Source organism: Babylonia areolata, chromosome 19, assembly GCF_041734735.1.
Source record: "Babylonia areolata isolate BAREFJ2019XMU chromosome 19, ASM4173473v1, whole genome shotgun sequence".
NCBI lineage: Eukaryota > Metazoa > Mollusca > Gastropoda > Neogastropoda > Buccinidae > Babylonia > Babylonia areolata.
The window spans coordinates 4692826-4704362 of NC_134894.1; the positions used below are offsets into that span (position 1 = coordinate 4692826).

The 11537-nt window shown below is 45.5% G+C and overlaps 1 protein-coding gene across 1 annotated transcript; it reads left to right on the forward strand.

Moving 5' to 3' along the window:
* Positions 1-432: 432 nt before the first annotated feature.
* On the forward strand, positions 433-8345 carry LOC143293981 (uncharacterized). Its single transcript, XM_076605375.1, has 5 exons — positions 433-1098; positions 1484-1674; positions 6962-7202; positions 7422-7926; positions 7999-8345. Exons 1-5 carry the CDS (start codon positions 433-435, stop codon positions 8343-8345), a joined length of 1950 nt encoding a protein of 649 aa, XP_076461490.1.
* Positions 8346-11537: the final 3192 nt, after the last annotated feature.

The window sequence follows — 11537 nt, forward strand, 5'->3', positions numbered from 1 at the left end:
GTTTTTTAAGTGTATATGTTATGCAGTACACGACAACATGAGAAGAAAAATGACCTCTTGTGAGAAAATAAAGTTGACTTGACAACTTGACCATCTCTTGTTGGTGTGTTTCCTCTTCCTTCCTTCTTTGTCGAGTGGATTTCTGCTGCCGGAACTGAACATTTCTGGTTCCAGTGTCAGCTTCTCTGCTCTTCCTGATCCGTTCCAGAGCTCTGTGTTGGTTCTTGTTGACACCGCACACGTTTTCTTTCTGCAGACTGCCTCTTGTGTGTCTTCTGATTCCAATGTTTGGACGCTGGCGCTACAAAATCTGTTTGCATCTTCTATAGTGCTGAGTTTAACGCCCTGTTGGCTATTTGTCCTTCAGGTCAAGTTGTTCGTGGCTGTGGTCTTTAAAACTCCGCATCTCTGTCTTCTTTCTTTCTTTTTCAGATGGCCTCGGTGGTGGAGCTGGAGTCCAAGTTCCTGGAGTGCCACATCTGCCTGGAGACCTACCGCCGACCAAAAACCATTCCTTGCCTGCACAGCTTCTGCGAGCAGTGCCTCAACGACTACATCAGCAACTGCCGGGAGCTGCAGGGGCACCGCTTCCCCTGCCCCGTCTGCAAGCAGCTTGTGGACTGTCCAGACCCTTCCTTACCCCGCAGCCAATGGGCGTCCTCCTTCAAGGGCAGCTTCTTCCTCAACGACCTGGCCGACTGTCTGAAGCGGGCCGCCACACCCCCGCTGACCGCCGCACCATGCTCCGTGTGCCAGCGCCGGAACGCCGCCACGTTCTGCCTGGACTGCGACCACAAGCTGTGCGAGCACTGCTCCTCCGTCCACGCCCGCATCCCCACCTCCAGCGCCCACGAGGTCGTGGACCTCTCGCACTGCCACAGCCCCCAGGTGCACCGGCGCCGGAAGCGCTTCTGCCGCACGCACAGGGACCGGACACTCGACCTCTACTGCCCACCGTGCGCCACGTCGCTGTGCCGGATGTGCCACCTCACGGAGCACAAACTCTGCACGGGCGTCACGTCCCTGGCCCAGGCGGCAGAGGAGAAGAGGGCGTGGCTCAAGGAGCTGGAGGGCCGGACGGACCACTACATCTGCAAGGTGCGCTCCTGCATTTCTGCAGTGGACTCTCTCTCTCTCTCTCTCTCTCTCTGTCATATAATGTCATGTCTTGCCTTGTCTTGCTTGTCTTATCTTGTCATACCTTGTCTTGTCATACCTTGCCCTGTCTTGCCTTGCCTTGTGATAATCATGCCATGTTTTGCTTGCCTTGCCATGCCTCGTCCTGTCATTGTCTTGCCATACCTTGCTTTGTCCTGTCCTGTCTAGCTTCGCTTGCCTTGCCTTGCCCTGCCTTGCCTTGCCTTGCCTTGCCTTGCCCTGCCCTGCCTTGCCCTGCCTTGCCTTGCCTTGCCCTGCCCTGCCTTGCCCTGCCTTGCCATGTCATATCATGTCACGTTACGTCATGTCCTGTCTTCCCAACCAGCTGTCACGCATCAACGAGGCCCTCAACCGGAACCTGGAGGCGGCCAACATGGCGCGGGTCAGCGACGCCGAGCGCCTGAAGGAGTTCTTCATCAAGGCCATGCACGCGCTCAGGAAAAAGCAGGAGCAGCTGATGGCGGAGCTGGACCGCATCTACCAGGACCACTGCAAGGCGCTGGAAGAGGGAAAGAGGTGAGAGGGTGTGTGCGTGCGCGCGCGCGTGTGTGTGTGTGTGTGTGGGGGGGGGGGGTGTTGGGGGTCATGGGGGCAAGATGTTGTACGACCCAAAAAGGAAAAGAAAAAAAAATTAGGAAGGAAAACGTGACGGGGGGGGGGGGGGGGGGGGGGGGGGGGGGGGAATGAGGAGGTTATAGGCCTCACAGAAAAGAAAGAAAGACTAGGAGAACCATCGCTTTTTTCTGCAAGCTTTTTGGTTTTTTGTTTGTTGTTTTGTTTTTGTTTTACAAGTGTTGACAGAAAATATGAACAAACAAGCGTCTGCTTTTCTGTGCAGACTTTTCTTTATATAATTACTGACAAACAAATAAACAAGCATCTGTTTCTCACATTACGCTAGGTGTTGGTAAAGAACAGAAAAGCTAATGCAGAAAGACAGTCACGGAGGAACGCTTGAACGGATGAGTGACAGAAAATAAAGAATGTTTACTTATTCCATCACTGTCGTTGAAAATACATACACAAACAATAAAGTAAGTACGTAAGCGAATCAGTAGACGAAATGAACGAAAAGGGAAAAAAAAAGAAAACACAATGATAAATGGAAAGAAACACAAAGCACAAAGGAAGGGGAAAAAACCCCAATAAAAACTACGTGTACTTGTAATACTTTGTTGAATTCAATGTACACTTGTACTGCAAGGATCAAACAGAACATAAAGCAAAGGAACATTGTTAAAGCGAGGAAGAACAGAACGGAACATTGTTAAAGCGAGGAAGAACAGAATGGAACATTGTTAAAGCGAGGAAGAACAGAATGGAACATTGTTAAAGCGAGGAAGAACAGAACGGAACATTGTTAAAGCAAAGGAGAACAGAATGGAACATTGTAAAGCAAGGAAGAACATAATGGAACAAGGAAGAACAGAATGGAACATTGTTAAAGCAAGGAAGAACAGAATGGAACATTGTTAAAGCAAGGAAGAACAGAATGGAACATTGTTAAAGCAAGGAAGAACATAATGGAACATTGCTAAAGCAAGGAAGAATACAATGGAACATTCTTAAAGCAAGGAAGAACAGAATGGAATATTGTAAAGCAAGGAAGAACAGAATGGAACATTGTTAAAGCAAGGAAGAACATAATGGAACATTGTAAAGCAAGGAAGAACATAATGGAATATTGTTAAAGCAAGGAAGAACAGAATGGAACATTCTTAAAGCAAGGAAGAACAGAATGGAATATTGAAAAGCAATGAAGAACATAAAGGAACATTGTAAAGCAAGGAAGAACAGAATGGAACATTGTAAAGCAAGGAAGAACATAATGGAACATTGTTAAAGCAAGGAAGAACAGAATGGAACAAGGAAGAACAGAATGGAACATTGTAAAGCAAGGAAGAACACAATGGAACAAGGTTAAAGCAAAGAAGAACAGAATGGAACATTGTAAAGCAAAGAAGAACAGAATGAAACAAGGAAGAGCAGAATGGAACATTGTAAAGCAAGGAAGAACAGAATGGAACAAGGAAGAACAGAATGGAACATTGTTAAAGCAAGGAAGAACATAATGGAACATTGTAAAGCAAGGAAGAACAGAATGGAACATTGTTAAAGCAAGGAAGAACAGAATGGAACATTGTAAAGCAAGGAAGAACAGAATGGAACATTGTAAAGCAAGGAAGAACAGAATGGAACAATGTAAAGCAAGGGAGAACACAATCGAACATTGTTAAAACAAGGGAGAACATAATGGAACATTGTAAAGCAAGGAAGAACAGAATGGAACATTGTTAAAGCAAGGAAGAACAGAATGGAACAAGGAAGAACAGAATGGAACATTGTTAATTTAAAGCAAGGAAGAACAAAATGGAACAAGGAAGAACAGAATGGAACATTGTAAAGCAAGGAAGAACAGAATGGAACATTGTAAAGCAAGGAAGAACAGAATGGAACATTGTTAAAGCAAGGGAAAACACAATGGAACATTGTTAAAGCAAGGAAGAACACAATGGAACATTGTTAAAGCAAGGACGAACATAATGGAACATTGTTAAATCAAGAAAGAACCGAATGGAACAAGGAAGAACAGAATGGAACATTGTTAAAGCAAGGAAGAACAGAATGGAACATTGTTAAAGCAAGGAAGAACAGAACTGAACAAGGAAGAACAGAATTGAACAAGGAAGAACAGAATGGAACATTGTTAAAGCAAGAAAGAACAGAACTGAAAAAGGAAGAACAGAATGGAACATTGTTAAAGCAAGGAAGAACAGAATGGAACATTGTAAAGCAAGGAAGAAACAATGGAACATTGTTAAAGCAAGAAGAACACAATGGAACATTGTCAAAGCAAGGAAGAACAGAATGGAACAAGGAATAACAGAATGGAATATTGTTAAAGCAAGGAAGGATGGATAGACGGATAGCAGAAAAACATACAAGACAGTGATGCACAAGAAATGCATAATTCAGTCTCCCCTCAAGTCTAAAAAAACAAACAAAAATCTTCTTTTTCTGTAGCTTTTCTTTTTCGATTTTACAAGACTTACTGTTATAAACCTTGAGTGATTAAAAGAAATAAGTTTTGTTTAAGAAATCACCGAGCGTTGAATAACGTAGGTGGCATATTACAGGTTGCACTCCTAAAGTTTTGTTTGTTTTAATGATTAATTACTTCTTTAACAGGCCTATTGACAGATTTTTTTTCTTGTATCTTTTTTAACTCTTTATTTTCTCCTTTTTGTTTGCATATTATCGTATTTTTCCTTTATGTACTCTAGATTTTCTATCTTTGTTTTCCTTTCAGTACTTTTTGTTTGTTTCTTTTCTTTCTTTCTTTCTTTCTTTCTTTTCTTCTGTGCTTTCCAGACGGCCATGTGTTTAATTTTTTTTAAGCATATTGTGCTTGAATCCTGTTTAACAATTTTAAAAAAATAAAAGTTTGTATTCTTTCGTTTCGTTTCTTTCTTTCTCTTTCTTTACTTTCTTCCATGGTTTCTTTCTTCGGTGCGTTTTTTTTTTTTTTTTTTTTTTTGTTTGTTTTGTTTTGTTTTGTTGGTTTTTTTTGGGTTTTTTTTTTTTTTTTTTTTTTTTGGGGGGGGGGGGGGGGGGCTGTGTTTTTGTTGTTTGTTTTTTTTTCTCTTCTTCTTCTTCTCTTAGTTTATGCCTTCATCCCACCAGACGCTTGACTGTGTCAGTGCTGTCAAATCTGTACAAAACTCTACAAATCTTTCTTTCTTTCTGTGGTTTTTTTTTTTTTTCTATACTGTTTCTTTCTTTCTTTCTTTTTCTCTCTCCCTCTCTCTCTCTCTTTGCTTTCTTTGACGTCCTCATCTCCACACAAACTGTCCTGTGTCACATCTGTAGACGAAGCATGTGATCGGTCATTTGGCTCCATCCATCTTTCTGCCATTTCTGTGTGTGTGTGTGTGTGTTTGTGTGTGTGTGTGTGTGTGTGTGTGTGTGTGTGTGTGTGTGTGTGTGTGTGTGTGTGCGTGTGTGTGTGTGTGTGTGTGCGTGTGTGGTGTGGGAGTGTGCTTAAAAATACCGATAATGATGTAGATGCAAACCGTGTGTGAATGGAAAAGTAAGTGTGTGCTTGAGGGGTTGGGAGAGAGACACACACATATGCGCACACACACGCGCCCGTGCGCACACACACACACACACACACACACACACATGAGAAAAAAAGACAAAAGGAAAATAAAAATAAGCGAGTTTAAAAAACAAGGAAATGATTGGTGTGTCCTCCTTGGGTAGTATGAGATTATTGTGAGAAACGAACTAGGAGGTTTGTGAAGAAAACAGCAAGTGCACTGTATTTGTGTTATAAGAGTAGTAAATACATAAAGAGGTGAGGAAAGAAAGATGTGAAGAAAGAATAAAGGAAAGAAAGAAAGAATGAAAGAAAGCAAGATAAAAAAAAAGGAAGGAAGGGAGGATAAAAAGAAAAAAAAATAGACTAAACCAAACAACCAACAAATATATCTGTAGACTTCAGAGGGAGTCATGTAGTATGTCATTAAACGAATCAATTCTGGTCAAACAACAAAAAAACAAAAACAATTAAATAACAACAACAACGAAAAAACATACAAACAAACAGAAGAAACATGGACAGTGGTCTCCCTGTCTGAAAACCTTGATCTTAAAAATAAGTTTATTCCTAGAACCCCCCCTCCAAAAAAACAACATGAAACAAGCCCGTTTTAATTATTTCGTAATTTATTCATAGCAGGGTGAGGGGGTGCACTTTGTTTACAGCTTGGGGAAATTCAAAAAGAAGGGAAGGATTCTTAAGTGACATGTTCCGATTTTCAACAACAACAAAAAGAAGAAGAAGAAGAAGAAGAAAGAAGAAAATCAACTACCTCATACGTTAGAATAACTGTTCGGATTTTCTCTTATTGCTTAAATCACCAACTGAATTTGCTTAGTTGATTTTTAATGTTTCATGTAACTAAAGCAACGCATATATTGCTAATGCTCATCCTCCCTGTCTCAAAAGCGATTAAAGGATTTCTTTTCTTCTTCTTGCTCTTATTAGTAGGCTGCAACTCCGATATTCACTCGCATGTACGAGTATGATCGTTTTGACCCCGCCATGTAGACAGCTATACTCCGTCTTCAGGGGTGTGCATGCTGGGTATGTTCCTGTTCCCATAACTCACTGAGCGCTGACATGGATTACAAGATGTTTAACGTGTGTATTTGATAGTGTGTGTGTGTGTGTGTGTGTGTGTGTGTGAAGGGGGGTACAGGCTCTGTAAGGATGTAACCTATGTTGACCAGGGAGATTAGAAAAGTCCCCACCCTTTTATCTATTACTTATTTACTAAGTCATCTGGCTACAGCGAATATTCTTGAAGCCCTATATGTTTCAACCGCCACGTGCGCGGAAACCAGGGATAGAGCGAAGAGATACTCGGAGCGAAGATCCAGTGTGTTGTAATGGCTACCGTCCATGCCTCAAAACGGGGCAGAGAATGATCGTTCATTTATTTATTTAAAGTCTGTTCATCTAAGATGATGATGATATTAGACTGATCAGAGAATGGAATTTCCATGTAGGAGGTAGACTAAAAGACACTTGGTAAAAGTCGACTTACGTTGGACAAAAGAGACAATGTATCGAGTCACATGCTCTTCTACAGGCAAATGAAATTACTCATTTCACGTGAGTCGGCTTTTATCAAGATTCTTTTGGTCTACCTCTTACTGCTTAACGTCGACATCGGGCAGTTACAACCCTTTTATCGCCTACAAAGAAATGTCCATGACTGAGGGTTCCTTGCAGGGACCGCGAGGAGCTGCTGACAGCCCTGTACAACGCGCGAGACCTGACTCGCAGCCTGGTGGAGGTGGGATCCGACCTGGAGGTCATGCAGGAGGCAGACTCCGACCTGGGTCAGCAGGTGCGCGGCCTCATCGCAAGGGTCGACACCCTGCCCCGCCTTCAGACGCCCCTGGCCTCCGTCTCCCTGGAAGGCGAGGCCGCCAAAGGCGTCGGCAGGAACCTCGACCAACTCTCGCTCAACGTGACTCTCTCCTCCTCTTCTTCCTCTTCTTCTTCCCCGATCACCCCCACCACCCCGACCTCGGACTCTTCCTCCCCCTCCCCGACCTCCCCATACCCTTCCCCCACCTCCCCCTTCTACTCACCTACCTCCTCCTCCGGCACGAACCCCTTCCCGTTCCCGGTATCCCCTCCTGCCCCCTCCTCCTCCTCCTCCTCCAACTCCCACCCATCCCAGCAGCGGAGGAGGACGCCCAAGCTGCTGAAGAGGATCAAGACGAGGACCGGTCTGGACCGGGAGAAGCCGGCGATACGGGACATGGCCGTGCTCCCCGAGGGACAGCTCATCCTGGTGGACTCGGCAAACGCCTGTCTGAAGGGAATGAACATGGGTCCTTCCTCCAGCACCGTCTGCCGCCTCGCCCTCCCCCCCTCCCCGCTCCGCGTCTGCAAGCTCTCCGACAAAGAGGTGGCGGTGACAGCGCGGGACAAAAAGCTCTACGTCATCGCAGTTTCAGACCGCCTGGAGGCCACCCGCTGGGTGGAGACCCGGCACGAGTACTGGGGCCTGGCCAGCGTAGGGGAAGGAACCCTGGCCGTCAGCTGCCCCGAGCTGTGCTGCATCCACCTCATCGACCTGCAGGCCCAGGTGCTCCACACCATCTCGCACGACGCCTCCGCCACCCCGCTCTTCCAGGAGCCAGGCTACCTTAGCGTCACCGCGTCCGACCCCGAGGGAGGAGGGTGTGGGGGTGGAGAGGGTGGAGCGGGAGGCGGTGGTGGTGGTGGAGGAGGACCGGGGGACATCCTCGTGTCAGACTGCGCCAAGAAGTGCATCTACCGCCTGGGGATCAACGGAGAGATCAAGTTCAAGTACCCTTGCGACGGACCCTTCGGGCTTCAGAACCCTCGCGGCGTGTGCTGTGACCGACAGGGCTCCGTGCTGTGCGTGGACCGCGAGGGACACAAGGTGGTCCGGCTGTCCGGCACTGGGGGCAGGTTCGCCGGAACCTTGCTGACCACCGTCCACGGGCTGTCCTTCCCCGAGGCGGTGGCGGTGGGTGATAACGGCGTGGTGTACGTCACCAGCGACAACACGTCGGCCACGGCCTCTGCTGGACGGAACGCCGGTACTCAGGATGTTCTGCTGTTCGAGATTCTGTGACGGTACTGGCCGAGGTCTGGTTTAGCAGTGTCTGTGACGGTACTGGCGGAGGTCTGGTTTAGCAGTGTCTGTGACGGTACTGGCGGAGGTCTGGTTTAGCAGTGTCTATCAGGGAGAATCGAATATGGGTGTGCTTTTCGCGAAGAAGCGACCCTGCTGACTTTTTTTTTTTTTTTTTTTTTTTTTTTTTTTTTTTTTTGCATTTGTCGGTATTCTGCGGCTCGAGCGGTCGCATTCTGTAGGTGAAGTGGCTGTTTTGTGGTGTGTGTGTGTGTGTGTGTGTGTGTGTGTGTGTGTGTGTGTGTGTGTGTGTGTGCTCAATTATCTTGACTGATACTGGAGAGATTAAAGTGTTGACTTGCTATATTCGTATTTATATTTGTGTTTCTTTTTATCACAACAGATTTCTCTGTGTGAAATTCGAGCTGCTCTCCCCAGGGAGAGCGCGTCGCTACACTACAGCGTCACCCCCCCCACCACCACCACCCCCACCACCACCACCACCACCCCTTTTCCTTTTTTTTTTTTCTTTTTTTTCCTGCGTGCAGTTTTATTTGTTTTCCTATCGAAGTGGATTCTTCTGCAGGATTTTGACAGGAACAACCCTTCTGTTGCCGTGGGTTCTTTTACGTGCGCTAAGTGCATGCTGCAACGGGAACTCGGCTTATCATCTCATCCGAATGACTAGCATCCAGACCACCATCGGCGGCTGAACCGTGATTCAGGCCATCACTCCACTGTATTCACTCACTTCCTACTGACATGACGGTACCAGTTTCAATCTGGGTATGCGTAAACAGTGGATCCGAAGCCGATCGTAGAGAGCGAGATGGAGTGTAAAGGTGAAGGCAGCCACAGAGATAGGAAGGGGCAGATTTGTGAATACATTTATAACTTAGAGTACTGATCTTGTATTTTATTCTGTGTGAGACAGGGAGCCAGTGGAGAAGTTGCAAAAGAAGAGTGATGTGCTCAGATCTTTTCTTTTCTTTCTTTTGACGAAACCAACGTGAGTGCGGAGGCAAAATGAACACGAGTCTATAGGCAAAATGAACAGGAGTAGGCGAAACGTATATGAGTGTGCAGTCGAAGCGAATATGAGAGTGTTTGTGAAACTAATAGAAAGTGTTGACAAAACGAATGTAGTAGCGTAGGCGGCGAAACAAATATGCGAGTGAAGGACAAACGAATACATCTGTGCAAACAACACGAATTTGTGTAGGCGAAAGGACCCTGCCGACATGATGACGGACAAAGAGGTGTTCGGTTCTGGAGTACAAAGTGTCGGCGAAATGTGTGGCTTCGATTGTGTGTGGGTGGGGTAAAGGTGGATTAATTTGGGAGGTGGGAGTGGGGTGGGGCTGCGTCTTCTGTTCATGCCGGGTATACAGCGCAGCTTGGGTGGAAGGTACGCGCATGTGTGTGTGTGTGTGTGTGTGTGTGTGTTGGGGGTATGATTTAATCATATGTGTTGTGTTCTTCGCTCTTCGATATATGAGCCACTGAATAACTAGACATCGAAAGTATAAAACATAAAACTAATAAATAAAATACATACACAAGGTACATAACTTTAAGCCAGTGCTGCTTACACTACCAGTTCAGCTAGCACACAGGTAAATAAAAGGTAGATTGGAACAAAATTTTTGGGGGAAGTGTCTGGGTTTGTTCCAAAGTACCTTTTATTTACCTGTGTGCTAGCTGAATTGGTAGCGTAAGCAGCATTGGCTTGAAGTTATGTACCTTGTGTGTGTCTTTACTATTTGTTAATTATTTGACCTCCTGGCCTCATTGTTTATTAGTAATAAAAAATAAAATAGAAAAAAACCATATGCGTGTATGAGAGAGAGAGTGAGTGAGTGAGTGTGTGTGTTTGTGTGTGCGTGCGTGCGTGCGTGCGTGCGTGCGTGCGTGTGTGTGTGTGTGTGTGTATGTGTGTCTGTAAGTATGTTCTTGTTATTATCATCATCATATTCATCATCACCATCATACGTGTGTATGTGAGTGCGAAGACCACAAGCGTCCAAAGAGAAAAGAAAACCAAAGCGTTCTTTTCACACACAAGCTGTAAGTGCATTCAACTCCATCTCTCCCCCTGTCTGAAATATTCTTCACCTGATACGACACATCAGCCACACATAGTTGTTCCCCCTGTCACCATCCTGTCACCGCACATTCTTCATAATGTGTGAGTGTGTGTGTGTGTGTGTGTGTCTGTCTGTCTGTATCTGTGTATATTTGCTTATGTCTGTGCCTGTGTGTGTCTGTGTCTCTGCGTGTGAGTGTACGTCCATGTGTGCGCTTGTGAGTGTGTGTGCGTGTGTGTGTCGGGGGGCGGGGGGAGGGGTGTAGGAGCGTGTGTTTGAAAATTTGTGCATTTTCATGGGCGTATGCGTGTACATGTGCGAGCGTGCTTATGTATCTTGAGTGGGTACGTGTGTCTTAGGTATTTGTGTGATTTGCATGTGCGTATGGGTGTGCGTGAGTACGTGTATGCGTATGTGTAACTCTGTGTGAGAGAGTGAGAGAGAGAGTCCATGTGTCTCCTGTGTGTGCCTGTAAAGAAAGGACTCCACTTGGGAGTGTTAAAAATGACGGAACTGCCAACCGAAAACTTTGACACTTGGTGCCACCCTAAGGTCATGACGCGGATAAATTTAGAATCAAGCGAGGGGCCAAGTCTATCTTTAAACATGCTCACAGAACCAGCCCCGTTCTGACCTTGCGAGGAATGCCATTCTGTTGCACTGTGTTACATTGTTGTTTTTTCTTTTCTGTCATAATAGATTTTTTTTTCTGTGTGTGAAATTCGGGCTAATCTCCCTGTTCAGTGCAAAGCCACCCTTTGTTTCTAACCTTGAAGTGTATTTATTTTACTATCAAAATACATGCATTTTCTCTGTAGAGTTTTTTGTTTGTTTGTTTTTGTTTGTTTTTTTGCCAGGGACAACTCTGTTGTTGTCGTGGATTCTTGTACGTTCACTAACTGCATGTAATACACCGGACCACTGTTATTTCGTCTTACCCGAATGCCTAGCGTCCAGACCACTACTCAAGGTGTAGAGGAGAGGTTTCTGGCGCATGTCGGATCTGATCCTTCACGTTCAGTTTATCTCGCTTCCTGGGTGGACGAATTACTACTAGACCACCACTTCATATTGTCACAAATATTGTTACAGGCAAAACAAAAAC